Raw genomic sequence first — 24466 nt, 5'->3', positions numbered from 1 at the left:
CAGGAGAGGTCACACACAGAGGAGAGGTCACACACAGGAGAGGTCACACACAGGAGAGGTCACACACACACAGGAGAGGTCACACACACAGGAGAGGTCACACACACAGGAGAGGTCACACACACAGGAGAGGTCACACACACAGGAGAGGTCACACACAGGAGAGGTCACACACAGAGGAGAGGTCACACACACACAGGAGAGGTCACACACACACAGGAGAGGTCACACACAGGAGAGGTCACACACAGAGGAGAGGTCACACACACAGGAGAGGTCACACACACAGGAGAGGTCACACACACACAGGAGAGGTCACACACACACAGGAGAGGTCACACACACAGGAGAGGTCACACACACAGGAGAGGTCACACACAGGAGAGGTCACACACAGGAGAGGTCACACACAGGAGAGGTCACACACACAGGAGAGGTCACACACAGGAGAGGTCACACACACAGGAGAGGTCACACACAGGAGAGGTCACACACACAGGAGAGGTCACACACAGGAGAGGTCACACACACAGGAGAGGTCACACACACAGGAGAGGTCACACACAGGAGAGGTCACACACACAGGAGAGGTCACACACACAGGAGAGGTCACACACAGAGGAGAGGTCACACACAGAGGAGAGGTCACACACAGGAGAGGTCACACACAGGAGAGGTCACACACAGGAGAGGTCACACACACAGGAGAGGTCACACACAGGAGAGGTCACACACACAGGAGAGGTCACACACAGGAGAGGTCACACACACAGGAGAGGTCACACACAGGAGAGGTCACACACAGGAGAGGTCACACACACAGGAGAGGTCACACACACAGGAGAGGTCACACACACAGGAGAGGCCACACACACAGGAGAGGTCACACACACACAGGAGAGGTCACACACACAGGAGAGGTCACACACACAGGAGAGGTCACACACAGAGGAGAGGTCACACACAGAGGAGAGGTCACACACAGGAGAGGTCACACACAGGAGAGGTCACACACAGGAGAGGTCACACACACAGGAGAGGTCACACACAGGAGAGGTCACACACACAGGAGAGGTCACACACAGGAGAGGTCACACACACACAGGAGAGGTCACACACAGGAGAGGTCACACACAGGAGAGGTCACACACACAGGAGAGGTCACACACACAGGAGAGGCCACACACACAGGAGAGGTCACACACAGGAGAGGTCACACACACAGGAGAGGTCACACACACACAGGAGAGGTCACACACATTCTTTATTCTAGGCTGTAATTCACACTGATGTTGCGGTTCTCCTCAGTCCTGATGTCACTGCAGACTGTTCACACGGTGCAGTTCTTGCGCTCTTGTCGCTGCAGACTGTGTTGAGATACCCGGATCTCTAACGTGAGAGGGAGGAAGTAATAAGAGCAGTCAGCACGTCAGCCAATCACATTGCCGCTGATATCAGTCAACCTGCTCCATGACTTTCTCAGCCGCGATCCCATTGGCTGCCATAGCGGCTGCTCCGCCCCCACCTGGTCTGTCTCCACGCACAACCTGCAGGAGCAGAGCTGCATATGTCACGTGGTTTATGTCACGTGACGCTCTAGAGGGCGGGGCGTGCAGTAAGATGGCGGCGCCCATGGAGCTGTACTGCTGGAAGGGAGATTGGGGTCTGCCGAGTGTGGACCTGGACTGTCTGACTGTCTTGGTAAGAGACCCCGGACTGGAGGGAGGCAGAACAGAGACACGAGGAGAGAGAGAGCAGAGACACGAGGAGAGAGAGAGCAGAGACGTGAGGAGAGAGAGCGAGCAGAGACACGAGGAGAAAGAGAGCAGAGACACCAGGAGAGAGAGAGAGAGCAGAGACACGAGGAGAGAGAGCAGAGACGTGAGGAGAGAGAGCGAGCAGAGACACGAGGAGAAAGAGAGAGAGCAGAGACACGAGGAGAGAGAGCAGAGACACGAGGAGAGAGAGAGAGAGCAGAGACATGAGGAGAGAGAGAGAGCAGAGACGTGAGGAGAGAGAGCGAGCAGAGACACGAGGAGAAAGAGAGAGCAGAGACACGAGGAGAGAGAGAGAGAGCAGAGACACGAGGAGGGAGAGAGCAGAGACACGAGGAGAGAGAGAGAGCAGAGACATGAGGAGAGAGAGAGAGCAGAGACACGAGGAGGGAGAGAGCAGAGACATGAGGAGAGAGAGAGAGAGAGAGCAGAGACATGAGGAGAGAGAGAGAGCAGAGACACGAGGAGGGAGAGAGCAGAGACATGAGGAGAGAGAGAGAGCAGAGACACGAGGAGGGAGAGAGCAGAGACATGAGGAGAGAGAGAGAGAGAGAGCAGAGACATGAGGAGAGAGAGAGAGCAGAGACACGAGGAGGGAGAGAGCAGAGACATGAGGAGAGAGAGAGAGAGAGCAGAGACACGAGGAGAGAGAGCAGAGACACGAGGAGAGAGAGAGAGAGAGAGCAGAGACATGAGGAGAGAGAGAGCAGAGACACGAGGAGAGAGAGAGCAGAGACACGAGGAGAGAGAGAGCAGAGACACGAGGAGGGAGAGAGCAGAGACACGAGGAGAGAGAGAGCAGAGACACGAGGAGAGAGAGAGCAGAGACACGAGGAGAGAGAGCAGAGACACGAGGAGAGAGAGAGCAGAGACACGAGGAGGGAGAGAGCAGAGACACGAGGAGGGAGAGAGAGCAGAGACACGAGGAGAGAGAGAGCAGAGACACGAGGAGAGAGAGAGAGCAGAGACACGAGGAGAGAGAGAGAGAGCAGAGACACGAGGAGAGAGAGAGCAGAGACCCGAGGAGAGAGAGAGCAGAGACACGAGGAGAGAGAGAGCAGAGACCCGAGGAGAGAGAGAGCAGAGACCCGAGGAGAGAGAGAGCAGAGACACGAGGAGAGAGAGAGCAGAGACACGAGGAGAGAGAGAGAGAGCAGAGACACGAGGAGAGAGAGAGCAGAGACACGAGGAGAGAGAGAGCAGAGACACGAGGAGAGAGAGAGCAGAGACACGAGGAGAGAGAGAGCAGAGACACGAGGAGAGAGAGAGCAGAGACACGAGGAGAGAGAGAGCAGAGACACGAGGAGAGAGAGAGAGAGCAGAGACACGAGGAGAGAGAGAGAGATAGCAGAGACACGAGGAGAGAGAGAGAGAGCAGAGACACGAGGAGAGAGAGAGAGAGCAGAGACACGAGGAGAGAGAGAGCAGAGACACGAGGAGAGAGAGCAGAGACACGAGGAGAGAGAGAGAGAGCAGAGACATGAGGAGAGAGAGAGAGCAGAGACACGAGGAGAGAGAGAGAGCAGAGACACGAGGAGAGAGAGAGAGCAGAGACATGAGGAGAGAGAGAGAGAGAGAGCAGAGACACGAGGAGAGAGAGAGCAGAGACACGAGGAGGGAGAGAGCAGAGACACGAGGAGAGAGAGAGCAGAGACACGAGGAGGGAGAGAGCAGAGACACGAGGAGAGAGAGAGCAGAGACACGAGGAGAGAGAGAGCAGAGACACGAGGAGAGAGAGAGCAGAGACACGAGGAGAGAGAGAGCAGAGACACGAGGAGAGAGAGAGCAGAGACACGAGGAGAGAGAGAGAGAGAGCAGAGACACGAGGAGAGAGAGAGCAGAGACACGAGGAGAGAGAGAGAGAGCAGAGACACGAGGAGAGAGAGAGCAGAGACACGAGGAGAGAGAGAGCAGAGACACGAGGAGAGAGAGAGCAGAGACACGAGGAGAGAGAGAGCAGAGACACGAGGAGAGAGAGAGCAGAGACACGAGGAGAGAGAGAGCAGAGACACGAGGAGAGAGAGAGCAGAGACACGAGGAGAGAGAGAGCAGAGACACGAGGAGAGAGAGAGCAGAGACACGAGGAGAGAGAGAGCAGAGACACGAGGAGAGAGAGAGAGATAGCAGAGACACGAGGAGAGAGAGAGAGATAGCAGAGACACGAGGAGAGAGAGAGAGAGCAGAGACACGAGGAGAGAGAGAGAGAGCAGAGACACGAGGAGAGAGAGAGCAGAGACACGAGGAGAGAGAGCAGAGACACGAGGAGAGAGAGAGAGAGCAGAGACACGAGGAGAGAGAGAGAGAGCAGAGACACGAGGAGAGAGAGAGAGAGCAGAGACACGAGGAGAGAGAGAGAGAGCAGAGACACGAGGAGAGAGAGAGAGAGCAGAGACACGAGGAGAGAGAGAGCAGAGACACGAGGAGGGAGAGAGCAGAGACACGAGGAGAGAGAGAGCAGAGACACGAGGAGAGAGAGAGAGAGAGCAGAGACATGAGGAGAGAGAGAGAGCAGAGACATGAGGAGAGAGAGAGAGAGAGCAGAGACACGAGGAGAGAGAGAGCAGAGACACGAGGAGGGAGAGAGCAGAGACACGAGGAGGGAGAGAGCAGAGACACGAGGAGGGAGAGAGCAGAGACACGAGGAGGGAGAGAGCAGAGACACGAGGAGAGAGCAGAGACACGAGGAGGGAGAGAGAGAGCAGAGACATGAGGAGAGAGAGAGAGCAGAGACATGAGGAGAGAGAGAGAGAGAGCAGAGACACGAGGAGAGAGAGAGAGAGAGCAGAGACACGAGGAGAGAGAGAGAGAGAGAGCAGAGACACGAGGAGAGAGAGAGAGACACGAGGAGAGAGAGCAGAGACACGAGGAGAGAGAGAACAGAGACACGAGGAGAGAGAGAGCAGAGACACGAGGAGGGAGAGAGCAGAGACACGAGGAGGGAGAGAGCAGAGACACGAGGAGAGAGAGAGCAGAGACACGAGGAGAGAGAGAGAGAGCAGAGACACGAGGAGAGAGAGAGCAGAGACACGAGGAGAGAGAGCAGAGACACGAGGAGAGAGAGCAGAGACACGAGGAGAGAGAGAGAGAGAGCAGAGACACGAGGAGAGAGAGAGCAGAGACACGAGGAGAGAGAGAGCAGAGACACGAGGAGAGAGAGAGCAGAGACACGAGGAGAGAGAGAGCAGAGACACGAGGAGAGAGAGAGCAGAGACACGAGGAGAGAGAGAGCAGAGACACGAGGAGAGAGAGAGCAGAGACACGAGGAGAGAGAGAGAGAGAGCAGAGACACGAGGAGAGAGAGAGAGCAGAGACACGAGGAGAGAGAGAGAGCAGAGACACGAGGAGAGAGAGAGAGCAGAGACACGAGGAGAGAGAGAGCAGAGACACGAGGAGAGAGAGAGCAGAGATACGAGGAGAGAGAGAGCAGAGACACGAGGAGAGAGAGAGAGCAGAGACACGAGGAGGGAGAGAGCAGAGACACGAGGAGAGAGAGAGCAGAGACACGAGGAGAGAGAGAGAGAGCAGAGACACGAGGAGAGAGAGAGAGAGCAGAGACACGAGGAGAGAGAGAGAGAGCAGAGACACGAGGAGAGAGAGAGCAGAGACACGAGGAGAGAGAGAGCAGAGACACGAGGAGAGAGAGAGCAGAGACACGAGGAGAGAGAGAGAGCAGAGACACGAGGAGAGAGAGAGCAGAGACACGAGGAGAGAGAGCAGAGACACGAGGAGGGAGAGAGCAGAGACACGAGGAGAGAGAGAGAGAACAGAGACACGAGGAGAGAGAGAGCAGAGACACGAGGAGGGAGAGAGCAGAGACACGAGGAGAGAGAGAGCAGAGACACGAGGAGAGAGAGAGAGAACAGAGACACGAGGAGAGAGAGAGCAGAGACACGAGGAGGGAGAGAGCAGAGACACGAGGAGAGAGAGAGCAGAGACACGAGGAGAGAGAGAGCAGAGACACAAGGAGAGAGAGAGCAGAGACACGAGGAGAGAGAGAGAGCAGAGACACGAGGAGAGAGAGAGCAGAGACACGAGGAGAGAGAGAGAGAGCAGAGACACGAGGAGAGAGAGCAGAGACACGAGGAGAGAGAGAGCAGAGACACGAGGAGAGAGAGAGAGCAGAGACACGAGGAGAGAGAGAGCAGAGACACGAGGAGAGAGAGAGCAGAGACACGAGGAGAGAGAGAGCAGAGACACGAGGAGAGAGAGAGAGCAGAGACACGAGGAGAGAGAGAGCAGAGACACGAGGAGAGAGAGAGCAGAGACACGAGGAGAGAGAGAGCAGAGACACGAGGAGAGAGAGAGCAGAGACACGAGGAGAGAGAGAGAGCAGAGACATGAGGAGGGAGAGAGAGAGAGCAGAGACACGAGGAGGGAGAGAGCAGAGACGAGGAGAGAGAGAGAGAGCAGAGACACGAGGAGGGAGAGAGCAGAGACACGAGGAGGGAGAGAGCAGAGACACGAGGAGGGAGAGAGCAGAGACACGAGGAGGGAGAGAGCAGAGACACGAGGAGGGAGAGAGCAGAGACACGAGCAGAGAGAGAGCAGAGACACGAGGAGAGAGAGAGCAGAGACACGAGGAGAGAGAGAGAGCAGAGACATGAGGAGGGAGAGAGAGAGCAGAGACACGAGGAGGGAGAGAGCAGAGACACGAGGAGGGAGAGAGCAGAGACACGAGGAGAGAGAGAGCAGAGACACGAGGAGGGAGAGAGCAGAGACACGAGGAGAGAGAGAGAGCAGAGACACGAGGAGAGAGAGAGAGCAGAGACACGAGGAGAGAGAGAGAGCAGAGACACGAGGAGAGAGAGAGAGCAGAGACACGAGGAGAGAGAGAGAGCAGAGACACGAGGAGAGAGAGAGAGCAGAGACACGAGGAGAGAGAGAGAGCAGAGACACGAGGAGGGAGAGAGCAGAGACACGAGGAGGGAGAGAGCAGAGACACGAGGAGAGAGAGAGCAGAGACACGAGGAGAGAGAGAGCAGAGACACGAGGAGAGAGAGAGAGCAGAGACACGAGGAGGGAGAGAGCAGAGACACGAGGAGGGAGAGAGCAGAGACACGAGGAGAGAGAGAGCAGAGACACGAGGAGGGAGAGAGCAGAGACACGAGGAGAGAGAGAGAGCAGAGACACGAGGAGAGAGAGAGAGCAGAGACACGAGGAGAGAGAGAGAGCAGAGACACGAGGAGAGAGAGAGAGCAGAGACACGAGGAGGGAGAGAGCAGAGACACGAGGAGGGAGAGAGCAGAGACACGAGGAGAGAGAGCGCAGACACATGAGAGAGAGCGCAGACACATGAGAGAGCAGAGAGCGTCCAGGAGGTTGGGTGCTGTTGCCGTGTGTCACGCCTCGTACATAGGACACGTGTGGTCGCTGTAGGACCCGTGGCCTCTCGGTGCGGTCATGCTTTGCTGCGTCCACTGGGGGCAGCGCGGGGTTAAGCTGCAGGTGACGGGTGTTTGGGGGCTGTTTGCTCAGGGCGGCAGTGGATGAATGGCGGCGTTGTGCGCGGTGGCGGCGCGCTGTTTACTGAGCCTGGTGCCTGTATTTCCAGGGTGGAAAGTGAGAGCGCGGTCAGCGAGGAATGTGCCCTCCACCCGGGGGCTACCCTGGCCGCCATATTGGGTGTCACCCTGCTTTTCAGCCTCCAGATAGAGGCTGAGGTGATGGGAGACCCTCTTGTCACCCCCAGTTCGGTGGTTGTCAGAGGTTAACCCTTCAATTACCAGCACGTGTGAGATGATGGGGTGACTGCTGAATGTGTGCGACTGCTGGCCGTCACCTCTGTACCCGGCGAGCCCTGCACGGTGCCCCCGTCACCTCTGTACCCGATGAGCCTTGCACGGTGCCCCCCGTCACCTCTGTACCCGGCGAGCCCTGCCCGGTGCCCCCCATCACCTCTGTACCCGGCGAGCCCTGCCCGGTCCCCCCCGTCACCTCTGTACCCGGCGAGCCCTGCACGGTGCCCCCGTCACCTCTGTACCCGATGAGCCTTGCACGGTGACCCCCGTCACCTCTGTACCCGGCGAGCCCTGCCCGGTGCCCCCCGTCACCTCTGTACCCGGCGAGCCCTGCCCGGTGCCCCCCGTCACCTCTGTACCCGGCGAGCCCTGCCCGGTGCCCCCCGTCACCTCTGTACCCGGCGAGCCCTGCCCGGTGCCCCCCGTCACCTCTGTACCCGGCGAGCCCTGCACGGTACCCCCCGTCACCTCTGTACCCGGCGAGCCCTGCCCGGTGCCCCCCCGTCACCTCTGTACCCGGCGAGCCCTGCACGGTACCCCCGTCACCTCTGTACCCGGCGAGCCCTGCATGGTACCCCCGTCACCTCTGTACCCGGCGAGCCCTGCCTGGTGCCCCCCCCCCCCCGTCACCTCTGTACCCGGCGAGCCCTGCCCGGTGCCCCCCGTCACCTCTGTACCTGGCGAGCCCTGCCCGGTGCCCCCAGTCACCTCTCTACCCGACGAGCCCTGCCCGGTGCCCCCAGTCACCTCTGTACCCGGCGAGCCCTGCCCGGTGCCCCCCCGTCACCTCTGTACCCGGCGAGCCCTGCCCGGTGCCCCCCCGTCACCTCCTCACTCACGGCTGTTCTTTTTATCTCTCAGACCTACGCCAAGTTCTCCGGAGCTCCACTCAAAGTCCATAAGCTGTCGAACCCTTGGCGGAGCCCCTCAGGTACTGTCTGCTCTCACACACGTATGTGACATGCCTCACCCGTGTGCCCGCTGACACGGCCTCTTATTCCAGGTCAGATGCCCGCCCTCAGGACTCCTGATGAAGGGGTTGTGTTCCAGACTTCCAAAATTATCACCTATCTCAGGAAGCAGGTAAGTGGTGGTCCACTGAGGGGGGATGTGGAGGGCTGAGGGTCACATTTCACCCTGTACCCGGGGCCGCCCATCACGTCGTGTGTTGTGTCCTCAGAAATATAACGCTGATTACGACCTGTCCGCCAAGCAGGGAGCAGACACCATGGCCTTCATCTCACTGCTGGAGGAGAAGCTGCTGCCAGCCCTGGTGAGTCCTGCCGTCCCCTGTGGTCGTAGAGTCTGTCTCCCACTGCCCCCTCTGTAGTAGTCACCGCTCCCTCTCCACTGCCAGATCCACGCCCTGGTGAGTCCTGCCGTCCCCTGTAGTCGCTGAGTCTGTCTCCCACTGCCCCCTCTGTAGTAGTCACCGCTCCCTCTCCACTGCCCCCTCTGTAGTAGTCACCGCTCCCTCTCCACTGCCCCCTCTGTAGTAGTCACTGCTCCCTCTCCACTGCCCCCTCTGTAGTAGTCACCGCTCCCTCTCCACTGCCAGATCCACGCTCTGGTGAGTCCTGCCGTCCCCTGTGGTCGTAGAGTCTGTCTCCCACTGCCCCCTCTGTAGTAGTCACCGCTCCCTCTCCACTGCCAGATCCACGCTCTGGTGAGTCCTGCCGTCCCCTGTAGTCGTTGAGTCTGTCTCCCACTGCCCCCTCTGTAGTAGTCACTGCTCCCTCTCCACTGCCCCCTCTGTAGTAATCACCGCTCCCTCTCCACTGCCCCCTCTGTAGTAGTCACTGCTCCCACTCCACTGCCAGATCCACGCTCTGGTGAGTCCTGCTGTCCCCTGTAGTCGTTGAGTCTGTCTCCCACTGCCCCCTCTGTAGTAGTCACTGCTCCCTCTCCACTGCCCCCTCTGTAGTAGTCACCGCTCCCTCTCCACTGCCCCCTCTGTAGTAGTCACCGCTCCCTCTCCACTGCCCCCCTCTGTAGTAGTCACCGCTCCCTCTCCACTGCCCCCTCTGTAGTAGTCACTGCTCCCTCTCCACTGCCAGATCCAAGCTCTGGTGAGTCCTGCCGTCCCCTGTGGTCGTTGAGTCTGTCTCCCACGGCCCCCTCTGTAGTAGTCACCGCTCCCTCTCCACTGCCCCCTCTGTAGTAGTCACTGCTCCCTCTCCACTGCCCCCTCTGTAGTAGTCACTGCTCCCTCTCCACTGCCAGATCCACGCTCTGGTGAGTCCTGCCGTCCCCTGTAGTCGTTGAGTCTGTCTCCCACTGCCCCCTCTGTAGTAGTCACTGCTCCCTCTCCACTGCCCCCTCTGTAGTAGTCACCGCTCCCTCTCCACTGCCCCCTCTGTAGTAGTCACCGCTCCCTCTCCACTGCTCCCTCTCCACTGCCCCCTCTGTAGTAGTCACCGCTCTCTCTCCACTGCCCCCTCTGTAGTAGTCACCGCTCCCTCTCCACTGCTCCCTCTCCACTGCCCCCTCTCCACTGCCCCCTCTGTAGTAGTCACCGCTCCCTCTCCACTGCCAGATCCACGCTCTAGTGAGTCCTGCCGTCCCCTGTAGTCGTAGAGTCTGTCTCCCACTGCCCCCTCTGTAGTAGTCACCGCTCCCTCTCCACTGCCAGATCCACGCTCTAGTGAGTCCTGCCGTCCCCTGTAGTCGTAGAGTCTGTCTCCCACTGCCCCCTCTGTAGTAGTCACCGCTCCCTCTCCACTGCCAGATCCACGCTCTGGTGAGTCCTGCCGTCCCCTGTGGTCATTGAGTCTGTCTCCCACTGCCCCCTCTGTAGTAGTCACCGCTCCCTCTCCCCTGCCAGATCCACGCTCTATTGAGTCCTGCCGTCCCCTGTGGTCATTGAGTCTGTCTCCCACTGCCCCCTCTGTAGTAGTCACCGCTCCCTCTTCACTGCCAGATCCAAGCTCTGGTTACTCCTGCCGTCCCCTGTGGTCGTAGAGTCTGTCTCCCACGGCCCCCTCTGTAGTAGTCACCGCTCCCTCTCCACTGCCAGATCCACGCTCTGGTGAGTCCTGCCGTCCCCTGTAGTCGTTAAGTCTGTCTCCCACTGCCCCCTCTGTAGTAGTCACTGCTCCCTCTCCACTGCCCCCTCTGTAGTAATCACCGCTCCCTCTCCACTGCCCCCTCTAGTAGTCACCGCTCCCTCTCCACTGCCCCCTCTGTAGTAGTCACCGCTCCCTCTCCACTGCCCCCTCTGTAGTAGTCACCGCTCCCTCTCCACTGCCCCCTCTGTAGTAGTCACCGCTCCCTCTCCACTGCCCCCTCTGTAGTAGTCACCGCTCCCTCTCCACTGCCCCCTCTGTAGTAATCACCGCTCCCTCTCCACTGCCCCCTCTGTAGTAGTCACCGCTCCCTCTCCACTGCCCCCTCTGTAGTAGTCACTGCTCCCTCTCCACTGCCAGATCCACGCTCTGGTGAGTCCTGCCGTCCCCTGTGGTCGTAGAGTCTGTCTCCCACTGCCCCCTCTGTAGTAGTCACTGCTCCCTCTCCACTGCCCCCTCTGTAGTAGTCACCGCTCCCTCTCCACTGCTCCCTCTCCACTGCCCCCTCTGTAGTAGTCACCGCTCCCTCTCCACTGCTCCCTCTCCACTGCCCCCTCTGTAGTAGTCACCGCTCCCTCTCCACGCTCTGGTGAGTCCTGCCGTCCCCTGTAGTCGTTGAGTCTGTCTCCCAATGCCCCCTCTGTAGTAGTCACTGCTCCCTCTCCACTGCCCCCTCTGTAGTAATCACCGCTCCCTCCCCACTGCCCCCTCTGTAGTAGTCACTGCTCCCTCTCCACTGCCCCCTCTGTAGTAGTCACTGCTCCCTCTCCACTGCCAGATCCACGCTCTGGTGAGTCCTGCCGTCCCCTGTAGTCGTTGAGTCTGTCTCCCACTGCCCCCTCTGTAGTAGTCACTGCCCCCTCTCCACTGCCCCCTCTCCACTGCCCCCTCTGTAGTAATCACCGCTCCCTCTCCACTGCCCCCTTTGTAGTAATCACCGCTCCCTCTCCACTGCCCCCTCTGTAGTAATCACCGCTCCCTCTCCACTGCCCCCTCTGTAGTAATCACCGCTCCCTCTCCACTGCCCCCCTCTGTAGTAGTCACCGCTCCCTCTCCACTGCCAGATCCACGCTCTGGTGAGTCCTGCCGTCCCCTGTAGTCGTTGAGTCTGTCTCCCACTGCCCCCTCTGTAGTAGTCACTGCTCCCTCTCCACTGCCAGATCCACGCTCTGGTGAGTCCTGCCGTCCCCTGTAGTCGTTGAGTCTGTCTCCCACTGCCCCCTCTGTAGTAGTCACCGCTCCCTCTCCACTGCCAGATCCACGCTCTGGTGAGTCCTGCCGTCCCCTGTAGTCGTTGAGTCTGTCTCCCACTGCCCCCTCTGTAGTAGTCACTGCTCCCTCTCCACTGCCCCCTCTGTAGTAATCACCGCTCCCTCTCCACTGCCCCCTCTGTAGTAGTCACTGCTCCCACTCCACTGCCAGATCCACGCTCTGGTGAGTCCTGCTGTCCCCTGTAGTCGTTGAGTCTGTCTCCCACTGCCCCCTCTGTAGTAGTCACTGCTCCCTCTCCACTGCCCCCTCTGTAGTAGTCACCGCTCCCTCTCCACTGCCCCCTCTGTAGTAGTCACCGCTCCCTCTCCACTGCCCCCTCTGTAGTAGTCACTGCTCCCTCTCCACTGCCAGATCCAAGCTCTGGTGAGTCCTGCCGTCCCCTGTGGTCGTTGAGTCTGTCTCCCACGGCCCCCTCTGTAGTAGTCACCGCTCCCTCTCCACTGCCCCCTCTGTAGTAGTCACTGCTCCCTCTCCACTGCCCCCTCTGTAGTAGTCACTGCTCCCTCTCCACTGCCAGATCCACGCTCTGGTGAGTCCTGCCGTCCCCTGTGGTCGTAGAGTCTGTCTCCCACTGCCCCCTCTGTAGTAGTCACCGCTCCCTCTCCACTGCCAGATCCAAGCTCTGGTGAGTCCTGCCGTCCCCTGTGGTCGTTGAGTCTGTCTCCCACTGCCCCCTCTGTAGTAGTCACCGCTCCCTCTCCACTGCCCCCTCTGTAGTAGTCACCGCTCCTTCTCCACTGCCCCCTCTGTAGTAGTCACCGCTCCCTCTCCACTGCCCCCCTCTGTAGTAGTCACCGCTCCCTCTCCACTGCCCCCCTCTGTAGTAGTCACTGCTCCCTCTCCACTGCCAGATCCACGCTCTGGTGAGTCCTGCCGTCCCCTGTAGTCGTTGAGTCTGTCTCCCACTGCCCCCTCTGTAGTAGTCACCGCTCCCTCTCCACTGCCAGATCCAAGCTCTGGTGAGTCCTGCCGTCCCCTGTGGTCGTTGAGTCTGTCTCCCACTGCCCCCTCTGTAGTAGTCACCGCTCCCTCTCCACTGCCCCCTCTGTAGTAGTCACCGCTCCTTCTCCACTGCCCCCTCTGTAGTAGTCACCGCTCCCTCTCCACTGCCCCCCTCTGTAGTAGTCACCGCTCCCTCTCCACTGCCCCCCTCTGTAGTAGTCACTGCTCCCTCTCCACTGCCAGATCCACGCTCTGGTGAGTCCTGCCGTCCCCTGTAGTCGTTGAGTCTGTCTCCCACTGCCCCCTCTGTAGTAGTCACCGCTCCTTCTCCACTGCCCCCTCTGTAGTAGTCACCGCTCCCTCTCCACTGCCCCCTCTGTAGTAGTCACCGCTCCCTCTCCACTGCCCCCTCTGTAGTAGTCACTGCTCCCTCTCCACTGCCCCCTCTGTAGTAGTCACTGCTCCCTCTCCACTGCCCCCTCTGTAGTAGTCACCGCTCCCTCTCCACTGCCCCCTCTGTAGTAGTCACCGCTCCCTCTCCACTGCCCCCTCTGTAGTAGTCACCGCTCCCTCTCCACTGCCAGATCCACGCTCTGGTGAGTCCTGCCGTCCCCTGTAGTCGTAGAGTCTGTCTCCCACTGCCCCACTCTGTAGTAGTCACCGCTCCCTCTCCACTGCCCCCTCTGTAGTAGTCACCGCTCCCTCTCCACTGCCCCCTCTGTAGTAGTCACCGCTCTCTCTCCACTGCCCCCTCTGTAGTAGTCACCGCTCCCTCTCCACTGCTCCCTCTCCACTGCCCCCTCTGTAGTAGTCACCGCTCCCTCTCCACTGCTCCCTCTGTAGTAGTCACCGCTCCCTCTCCACTGCTCCCTCTCCACTGCCCCCTCTGTAGTAGTCACCGCTCCCTCTCCACGCTCTGGTGAGTCCTGCCGTCCCCTGTAGTCATTGAGTCTGTCTCCCACTGCCCCCTCTGTAGTAGTCACTGCCCCCTCTCCACTGCCCCCTTTGTAGTAATCACCGCTCCCTCTCCACTGCCCCCTCTGTAGTAATCACCGCTCCCTCTCCACTGCCCCCTCTGTAGTAGTCACCGCTCCCTCTCCACTGCCCCCTCTGTAGTAGTCACTGCTCCCTCTCCACTGCCAGATCCACGCTCTGGTGAGTCCTGCCGTCCCCTGTGGTCGTAGAGTCTGTCTCCCACTGCCCCCCTCTGTAGTAATCACCGCTCCCTCTCCACTGCCCCCCTCTGTAGTAGTCACCGCTCCCTCTCCACTGCCAGATCCACGCTCTGGTGAGTCCTGCCGTCCCCTGTAGTCGTTGAGTCTGTCTCCCACTGCCCCCTCTGTAGTAGTCACCGCTCCCTCTTCACTGCCAGATCCAAGCTCTGGTTACTCCTGCCGTCCCCTGTAGTCGTTGAGTCTGTCTCCCACTGCCCCCTCTGTAGTAGTCACTGCTCCCTCTCCACTGCCCCCTCTGTAGTAGTCACCGCTCCCTCTCCACTGCTCCCTCTCCACTGCCCCCTCTGTAGTAATCACCGCTCCCTCTCCACTGCCCCCTCTGTAGTAGTCACTGCTCCCTCTCCACTGCCAGATCCACGCTCTGGTGAGTCCTGCCGTCCCCTGTAGTCGTTGAGTCTGTCTCCCACTGCCCCCTCTGTAGTAGTCACCGCTCCCTCTCCACTGCCAGATCCACGCTCTGGTGAGTCCTGCCGTCCCCTGTAGTCGTTGAGTCTGTCTCCCACTGCCCCCTCTGTAGTAGTCACTGCTCCCTCTCCACTGCCCCCTCTGTAGTAATCACCGCTCCCTCTCCACTGCCCCCTCTGTAGTAGTCACTGCTCCCACTCCACTGCCAGATCCACGCTCTGGTGAGTCCTGCTGTCCCCTGTAGTCGTTGAGTCTGTCTCCCACTGCCCCCTCTGTAGTAGTCACTGCTCCCTCTCCACTGCCCCCTCTGTAGTAGTCACCGCTCCCTCTCCACTGCCCCCTCTGTAGTAGTCACCGCTCCCTCTCCACTGCCCCCTCTGTAGTAGTCACCGCTCCCTCTCCACTGCCCCCTCTGTAGTAGTCACTGCTCCCTCTCCACTGCCAGATCCACGCTCTGGTGAGTCCTGCCGTCCCCTGTGGTCGTAGAGTCTGTCTCCCACTGCCCCCCTCTGTAGTAATCACCGCTCCCTCTCCACTGCCCCCCTCTGTAGTAGTCACCGCTCCCTCTCCACTGCCAGATCCACGCTCTGGTGAGTCCTGCCGTCCCCTGTAGTCGTTGAGTCTGTCTCCCACTGCCCCCTCTGTAGTAGTCACTGCTCCCTCTCCACTGCCCCCTCTGTAGTAGTCACCGCTCCCTCTCCACTGCCCCCTCTGTAGTAATCACCGCTCCCTCTCCACTGCCCCCTCTGTAGTAGTCACTGCTCCCTCTCCACTGCCAGATCCACGCTCTGGTGAGTCCTGCCGTCCCCTGTAGTCGTTGAGTCTGTCTCCCACTGCCCCCTCTGTAGTAGTCACCGCTCCCTCTCCACTGCCAGATCCACGCTCTGGTGAGTCCTGCCGTCCCCTGTAGTCGTTGAGTCTGTCTCCCACTGCCCCCTCTGTAGTAGTCACTGCTCCCTCTCCACTGCCCCCTCTGTAGTAATCACCGCTCCCTCTCCACTGCCCCCTCTGTAGTAGTCACTGCTCCCACTCCACTGCCAGATCCACGCTCTGGTGAGTCCTGCTGTCCCCTGTAGTCGTTGAGTCTGTCTCCCACTGCCCCCTCTGTAGTAGTCACTGCTCCCTCTCCACTGCCCCCTCTGTAGTAGTCACCGCTCCCTCTCCACTGCCCCCTCTGTAGTAGTCACTGCTCCCTCTCCACTGCCAGATCCAAGCTCTGGTGAGTCCTGCCGTCCCCTGTGGTCGTTGAGTCTGTCTCCCACTGCCCCCTCTGTAGTAGTCACTGCTCCCTCTCCACTGCCAGATCCACGCTCTGGTGAGTCCTGCCGTCCCCTGTAGTCGTTGAGTCTGTCTCCCACTGCCCCCTCTGTAGTAGTCACCGCTCCCTCTCCACTGCCCCCTCTGTAGTAGTCACCGCTCCCTCTCCACTGCCCCCTCTGTAGTAGTCACCGCTCCCTCTCCACTGCCCCCTCTGTAGTAGTCACCGCTCCCTCTCCACTGCCAGATCCACACCTTCTGGGTTGATGCAAAGAACTATGTGGAGCACACCCGCCGATGGTACGCAGAGGCCATCCCCTTCCCCCTCAACTTCTTCATCCCGAATCAGATCCACAAGAGACATTTGGAGCGTCTGCAGCTGATCCGGGGGGAGAGCTGGCGGGAGGAGGACGAGACCCTGGAGAAGCAGGTGGGGATCGGGCGGGGGGCTTTGTGTGGTGGGAAGGTTGCGGAGCAGTAATGCAGTCTGTCTTCTCCAGCTGTACGCGGACGCCCAGGAATGCCTGACTCTCCTGTCTCGCCGGTTGGGGACCCACAGTTTCTTCTTCGGAGAATCGTAAGTGCAGGGCTCCTCTGGGGGGGGTTGGGGGTGTGGCTCTTGTCTCATGCTGCGGCTCCTCGCAGGCCGGCCTCTCTCGACGCCCACGTCTTCAGCCATCTTGCCCTGATCCTGAGTGTGAAGCTGCCCAGTAACCGGCTGCAGCAGCATCTGAAGTCCCTGAGCAACCTGTGCCAGTACTGCAGCGCCATCCTCAGCATCTACTTCACCAGGGACGGAGGTGACTATCCGCTGCCGGGCCCCCAGCTGCGCCCGTCCCCGGGGCCCTGCTCCTAACACTGTGCTTTGTGTCTCCGCAGAGACTTTCCCTCGCATTTCCCCCAAGACCCCGACGGCCGAGTCTCCCGAGGGTGAGGAGGAGCCCAACAAGAGGCGGAACCAGATCCTGTCTGTGGCGGTGGGCCTGCTGGCCATGGCCGGCTACGCCCTGCTCAGCGGCATCGTCTCCATCCAGCGGGCGTCGGGGGACCGGGCACTGGACAGGGGGGTGGCACTGGAGGAGGAGGAGGAGGGCTGACAGGGCACGCCCGCATCGGGGTTGGTTTTCATTCCTTTACCTACCTTGTGTCCGAGCACGAGGACAGGGCCCGGGGACCACCTGTAAGTGCCTCCATCTGTTGTATCGCCCGGGGCGTGGCCCCCGCTGTCCAGTAATAAAGCAGAGTGGTGTGACCAGTCACATGATGCGTCTCACAACCTGGAAGAAGTGCACGCCCCGCTCCGATTGTACGGTATGAACGCCGCCCCTCCCCCCAGTACAGGACCACACACAGATTGTACGGTATGAACGCCGCCCCTCCCCCCAGTACAGGACCACACACAGATTGTACGGTATGAACGGCGCCCCTCCCCCCAGTACAGGACCACACACAGATTGTACGGTATGAACGGCGCCCCTCCCCCAGTACAGGACCACACACAGATTGTACGGTATGAACGGCGCCCTCCCCCCAGTACAGGACCACACACAGATTGTACGGTATGAACGGCGCCCTCCCCCCAGTACAGGACCACACACAGATTGTACGGTATGAACGCCGCCCCTCCCCCCAGTACAGGACCACACACAGATTGTACGGTATGAACGGCGCCCCTCCCCCGCAGTACAGGACCACACACAGATTGTACGGTATGAACGCCGCCCTCCCCCCCCCAGTACAGGACCACACACCGATTGTACGGTATGAACGGCGCCCTCCCCCCAGTACAGGACCACACACAGATTGTACGGTATGAACGCCGCCCCTCCCCCCAGTACAGGACCACACACAGATTGTACGGTATGAACGCCGCCCCTCCCCCCAGTACAGGACCACACACAGATTGTACGGTATGAACGGCGCCCCTCCCCCGCAGTACAGGACCACACACAGATTGTACGGTATGAACGCCGCCCTCCCCCCCCCAGTACAGGACCACACACCGATTGTACGGTATGAACGGCGCCCCTCCCCCCAGTACAGGACCACACACAGATTGTACGGTATGAACGGCGCCCTCCCCCCAGTACAGGACCACACACAGATTGTACGGTATGAACGCCGCCGCCCCTCCCCCCAGTACAGGACCACACACAGATTGTACGGTATGAACGCCGCCCCTCCCCCCAGTACAGGACCACACACAGATTGTACGGTATGAACGCCGCCCCTCCCCCGCAGTACAGGACCACACACAGATTGTACGGTATGAACGGCGCCCCTCCCCCGCAGTACAGGACCACACACAGATTGTACGGTATGAACGGCGCCCCTCCCCCGCAGTACAGGACCACACACAGATTGTACGGTATGAACGCCGCCCTCCCCCCCCCCAGTACAGGACCACACACAGATTGTACGGTATGAACGGCGCCCCTCCTCCCAGTACAGGACCACACACAGATTGTACGGTATGAACGCCGCCCTCCCCCCCCCAGTACAGGACCACACACCGATTGTACGGTATGAACGGCGCCCCTCCTCCCAGTACAGGACCACACACAGATTGTACGGTATGAACGGCGCCCCTCCCCCCAGTACAGGACCACACACAGATTGTACGGTATGAACGGCGCCCCTCCCCCCCCCAGTACAGGACCACACACCGATTGTACGGTATGAACGGCGCCCCTCCTCCCAGTACAGGACCACACACAGATTGTACGGTATGAACGGCGCCCCTCCCCCCAGTACAGGACCACACACAGATTGTACGGTATGAACGGCGCCCCTCCCCCCCCCCAGTACAGGACCACACACAGATTGTACGGTATGAACGGCGCCCCTCCCCCCCCAGTACAGGACCACACACAGATTGTACGGTATGAACGGCGCCCCTCCTCCCAGTACAGGACCACACACAGATTGTACGGTATGAACGGCGCCCCTCCCCCCCAGTACAGGACCACACACAGATTGTACGGTATGAACGGCGCCCCTCCCCCCCAGTACAGGACCACACACAGATTGTACGGTATGAACGGCGCCCCTCCCCCCCAGTACAGGACCACACACAGATTGTACGGTATGAACGGCGCCCCTCCCCCCAGTACAGGACCACACAGATTGTACGGTATGAACGGCCCCCCTCCCCCCAGTACAGGACCACACACAGATTGTACGGTATGAACGGCGCCCCTCCCCCCCCCCAGTACAGGACCACACACAGATTGTACGGTATGAACGGCGCCCCTCCCCCCAGTACAGGACCACACACAGATTGTACGGTATGAACGGCGCCCCTCCCCCCCCAGTACAGGACCACACACAGATTGTACGGTATGAACGGCGCCCCTCCCCCCCCCAGTACAGGACCACACACAGATTGTACGGTATGAACGGCGCCCCTCCCCCCAGTACAGGACCACACACAGATTGTACGGTATGAACGCCGCCCCTCCCCCCAGTACAGGACCACACACAGATTGTACGGTATGAACGGCGCCCTCCTCCCCCCAGTACAGGACCACACACAGATTGTACGGTATGAACGGCCCCCCTCCTCCCAGTACAGGACCACACACAGATTGTACGGTATGAACGGCGCCCCTCCTCCCCCAGTACAGGACCACACACAGATTGTACGGTATGAACGGCGCCCCTCCCCCCAGTACAGGACCACACACAGATTGTACGGTATGAACGGCGCCCCTCCCCCCAGTACAGGACCACACACAGATTGTACGGTATGAACGGCGCCCCCCCCCCCAGTACAGGACCACACACAGATTGTACGGTATGAACGGCGCCCCTCCCCCCAGTACAGGACCACACACAGATTGTACGGTATGAACGGCGCCCCCCCCCCCCCAGTACAGGACCACACACAGATTGTACGGTATGAACGGCGCCCCTCCCCCCCCAGTACAGGACCACACACAGATTGTACGGTATGAACGGCGCCCTCCTCCCAGTACAGGACCACACACAGATTGTACGGTATGAACGGCGCCCTCCTCCCCCCAGTACAGGACCACACACAGATTGTACGGTATGAACGGCGCCCCTCCCCCCAGTACAGGACCACACACAGATTGTACGGTATGAACGGCGCCCCTCCCCCCAGTACAGGACCACACACAGATTGTACGGTATGAACGGCGCCCCTCCCCCCCCAGTACAGGACCACACACAGATTGTACGGTATGAACGGCGCCCCTCCCCCCCCCAGTACAGGACCACACACAGATTGTACGGTATGAACGGCGCCCCTCCCCCCCCCAGTACAGGACCACACACAGATTGTACGGTATGAACGGCGCCCCTCCCCCCAGTACAGGACCACACACAGATTGTACGGTATGAACGCCGCCCCTCCCCCCAGTACAGGACCACACACAGATTGTACGGTATGAACGGCGCCCCTCCCCCAGTACAGGACCACACACAGATTGTACGGTATGAACGGCGCCCCTCCCCCCAGTACAGGACCACACACCGATTGTACGGTATGAACGGCGCCCCTCCCCCCCCAGTACAGGACCACACACAGATTGTACGGTATGAACGGCGCCCCTCCCCCCCCAGTACAGGACCACACACAGATTGTACGGTATGAACGGCGCCCTCCTCCCAGTACAGGACCACACACAGATTGTACGGTATGAACGGCGCCCTCCTCCCCCCAGTACAGGACCACACACAGATTGTACGGTATGAACGGCGCCCCTCCCCCCAGTACAGGACCACACACAGATTGTACGGTATGAACGGCGCCCCTCCCCCCAGTACAGGACCACACACAGATTGTACGGTATGAACGGCGCCCCTCCCCCCCCCCAGTACAGGGCCACACACAGATTGTACGGTATGAACGGCGCCCCTCCCCCCCCCAGTACAGGACCACACACAGATTGTACGGTATGAACGGCGCCCCTCCCCCCAGTACAGGACCACACACAGATTGTACGGTATGAACGGCGCCCCTCCCCCCAGTACAGGACCACACACAGATTGTACGGTATGAACGCCGCCCCTCCCCCCAGTACAGGACCACACACAGATTGTACGGTATGAACGGCGCCCCTCCCCCCAGTACAGGACCACACACAGATTGTACGGTATGAACGGCGCCCCTCCCCCCAGTACAGGACCACACACAGATTGTACGGTATGAACGGCGCCCCTCCCCCCAGTACAGGGCCACACACAGATTGTACGGTATGAACGCCGCCCCTCCCCCCAGTACAGGACCACACACCGATTGTACGGTATGAACGGCGCCCCTCCCCCCAGTACAGGGCCACACACAGATTGTACGGTATGAACGCCGCCCCTCCCCCGCAGTACAGGACCACACACAGATTGTACGGTATGAACGGCGCCCCTCCCCCCAGTACAGGGCCACACACAGATTGTACGGTATGAACGCCGCCCCTCCCCCCAGTACAGGACCACACACAGATTGTACGGTATGAACGGCGCCCCTCCCCCCAGTACAGGGCCACACACAGATTGTACGGTATGAACGCCGCCCCTCCCCCGCAGTACAGGACCACACACAGATTGTACGGTATGAACGGCGCCCCTCCCCCCAGTACAGGGCCACACACAGATTGTACGGTATGAACGCCGCCCCTCCCCCGCAGTACAGGACCACACACTGGAGATCATACGGTGTTTATTGTACCGTCAGCTCCTCTGTTTTAGGAAGGAAGAAGAGGATTTCCTGGTCTAGATTCAGAGACCCCTGGCTGACAACTCTGCTTACCCAGCACGGTAGTCAGTGGTGGGGGTGGCGGTATTTATACACTGTATACAGTCAGTGGTGGGGGGCGGTATTTATATACTGTATACAGTCAGTGGTGGGGGTGGCGGTATTTATACACTGTGTATACAGTCAGTGGTGGGGGTGGCGGTATTTATACAGTGTATACAGTCAGTGGTAGGGGTGGCGGTATTTATACACTGTGTATACAGTCAGTGGTGGGGGTGGCGGTATTCATACACTGTATACAGTCAGTGGTAGGGGTGGCGGTATTTATACACTGTATACAGTCAGTGGTGGGGGTGGCGGTATTTATACACTGTATACAGTCAGTGGTAGGGGTGGCGGTATTTATACACTGTATACAGTCAGTGGTAGGGGTGGCGGTATTTATACACTGTATACAGTCAGTGGTGGGGGTGGCGGTATTTATACACTGTATACAGTCAGTGGTGGGGGTGGCGGTATTTATACACTGTATACAGTCAGTGGTGGGGGTGGAGGTATTTATATACTGTATACAGTCAGTGGTGGGGGTGGCGGTATTTATACAGTATATACAGTCAGTGGTGGGGGTGGCGGTATTTATACACTGTATACAGTCAGTGGTGGGGTGGCGGTATTTATACACTGTATACAGTCAGTGGTGGGGGGTGGCGGTATTTATACACTGTATACAGTCAGTGGTGGGGGTGGCGGTATTTATACACTGTATACAGTCAGTGGTGGGGTGGCGGTATTTATACACTGTATACAGTCAGTGGTGGGGGTGGCGGTATTTATACACTGTATACAGTCAGTGGTGGGGGTGGCGGTATTTATACGCTGTGTATACAGTTAGTGGTAGGGGTGGCGGTATTTATACACTGTGTATACAGTCAGTGGTGGGGGTGGAGGTATTTATACACTGTATACAGTCAGTGGTGGGGGTGGCGGTATTTATACACTGTGTATACAGTCAGTGGTGGGGGTGGCGGTATTTATACAGTATATACAGTCAGTGGTAGGGGTGGCGGTATTTATACACTGTATACAGTCAGTGGTAGGGGTGGCGGTATTTATACACTGTATACAGTCAGTGGTGGGGGGCGGTATTTATATACTGTATACAGTCAGTGGTAGGGGTGGCGGTATTTATACACTGTGTATACAGTCAGTGGTAGGGGTGGCGGTATTTATACAGTATATACAGTCAGTGGTGGGGGTGGCGGTATTTATACACTGTATACAGTCAGTGGTGGGGGTGGCGGTATTTATACACTATACAGTCAGTGGTGGGGGGCGGTATTTATACACTGTGTATACAGTCAGTGGTAGGGGTGGCGGTATTTATATACTGTATACAGTCAGTGGTGGGGTGGCGGTATTTATACAGTATATACAGTCAGTGGTAGGGGTGGCGGTATTTATACACTGTATACAGTCAGTGGTAGGGGTGGCGGTATTTATACACTGTATACAGTCAGTGGTGGGGGGGGCGGTATTTATACACTGTATACAGTCAGTGGTAGGGGTGGCGGTATTTATACACTGTATACAGTCAGTGGTGGGGGTGGCGGTATTTATACACTGTATACAGTCAGTGGTGGGGGTGGAGGTATTTATACACTGTATACAGTCAGTGGTGGGGGTGGAGGTATTTATATACTGTATACAGTCAGTGGTGGGGGTGGCGGTATTTATACAGTATATACAGTCAGTGGTGGGGGTGGCGGTATTTATACACTGTATACAGTCAGTGGTGGGGGTGGCGGTATTTATACGCTGTGTATACAGTTAGTGGTAGGGGTGGCGGTATTCATACACTGTATACAGTCAGTGGTAGGGGTGGCGGTATTTATACACTGTATACAGTCAGTGGTGGGGGTGGCGGTATTTATATACTGTATACAGTCAGTGGTGGGGTGGCGGTATTTATACACTGTATACAGTCAGTGGTGGGGGTGGCGGTATTTATACACTGTATACAGTCAGTGGTGGGGGGGGGCGGTATTTATACACTGTATACAGTCAGTGGTGGGGGTGGCGGTATTTATACACTGTATACAGTCAGTGGTGGGGGTGGCGGTATTTATACACTGTGTATACAGTCAGTGGTGGGGGTGGCGGTATTTATACACTGTGTATACAGTCAGTGGTGGGGGTGGCGGTATTTATACAGTATATACAGTCAGTGGTGGGGGTGGCGGTATTTATATACTGTATACAGTCAGTGGTGGGGTGGCGGTATTTATACACTGTATACAGTCAGTGGTGGGGGTGGCGGTATTTATACACTGTGTATACAGTCAGTGGTGGGGGTGGCGGTATTTATACACTGTATACAGTCAGTGGTGGGGGTGGAGGTATTTATACACTGTATACAGTCAGTGGTGGGGGTGGCGGTATTCATACACTGTATACAGTCAGTGGTAGAGGTGGCGGTATTTATACACTGTATACAGTCAGTGGTGGGGGTGGCGGTATTCATACACTGTATACAGTCAGTGGTGGGGGTGGCGGTATTTATACACTGTATACAGTCAGTGGTGGGGGTGGCGGTATTTATATACTGTATACAGTCAGTGGTGGGGGTGGTGGTATTCATACACTGTATACAGTCAGTGGTAGGGGTGGCGGCATTCATACACTGTATACAGTCAGTGGTGGGGGTGGCGGTATTTATACACTGTATACAGTCAGTGGTAGGGGTGGCGGTATTTATACACTGTGTATACAGTCAGTGGTAGGGGTGGCGGTATTCGTACACTGTGCATACAGGCGGTAGTATTCATACACTGTGCATACAGGCGGTAGTATTCATACACTGTGCATACAGGCGGTAGTATTCATACACTGTGTATACAGTCAGTGGTGAGGGTGGCGGTATTCATACACTGTGTATACAGTCAGTGGTGGGGTGGCGGTATTTATACACTGTATACAGTCAGTGGTGAGGGTGGCGGTATTCATACACTGTGTATACAGTCAGTGGTGGGGGTGGCGGTATTTATACACTGTGCATACAGGC

General features: G+C 58.4%; 1 protein-coding gene across 1 annotated transcript; it reads left to right on the top strand.

Annotated features, from left to right (window-relative positions):
• The first annotated feature begins 1580 nt into the window (after positions 1-1580).
• MTX1 (metaxin 1) lies at positions 1581-16933 on the top strand. Its single transcript, XM_040411550.1, has 8 exons — positions 1581-1701; positions 8375-8444; positions 8517-8596; positions 8694-8786; positions 15937-16119; positions 16190-16266; positions 16335-16489; positions 16569-16933. The coding sequence occupies exons 1-8, from the start codon at positions 1582-1584 to the stop codon at positions 16784-16786; spliced, it is 996 nt and encodes a 331-aa protein (XP_040267484.1). The 5' UTR covers position 1581; the 3' UTR covers positions 16787-16933.
• Positions 16934-24466: the final 7533 nt, after the last annotated feature.

The sequence above is a fragment of the Bufo bufo genome, chromosome 11, assembly GCF_905171765.1.
Source record: "Bufo bufo chromosome 11, aBufBuf1.1, whole genome shotgun sequence".
NCBI classification, from domain to species: domain Eukaryota; kingdom Metazoa; phylum Chordata; class Amphibia; order Anura; family Bufonidae; genus Bufo; species Bufo bufo.
Note: the sequence above shows the minus strand (reverse complement) of the source record. Positions and strands in the feature narration are given on the sequence as shown.

Excerpts from the sequence above, each read along its gene's own strand:
- MTX1 (XM_040411550.1), top strand. The coding sequence starts at position 1,582 with ATGTCACGTGACGCTCTAGAGGGCGGGGCGTGCAGTAAGATGGCGGCG. Across the intron at positions 1,702-8,374 it reads TGGACTGTCTGACTGTCTTG|ACCTACGCCAAGTTCTCCGG; the intron begins GTAAGAGACCCC and ends TTTATCTCTCAG. Across the intron at positions 16,120-16,189 it reads ACGAGACCCTGGAGAAGCAG|CTGTACGCGGACGCCCAGGA; the intron begins GTGGGGATCGGG and ends TGTCTTCTCCAG.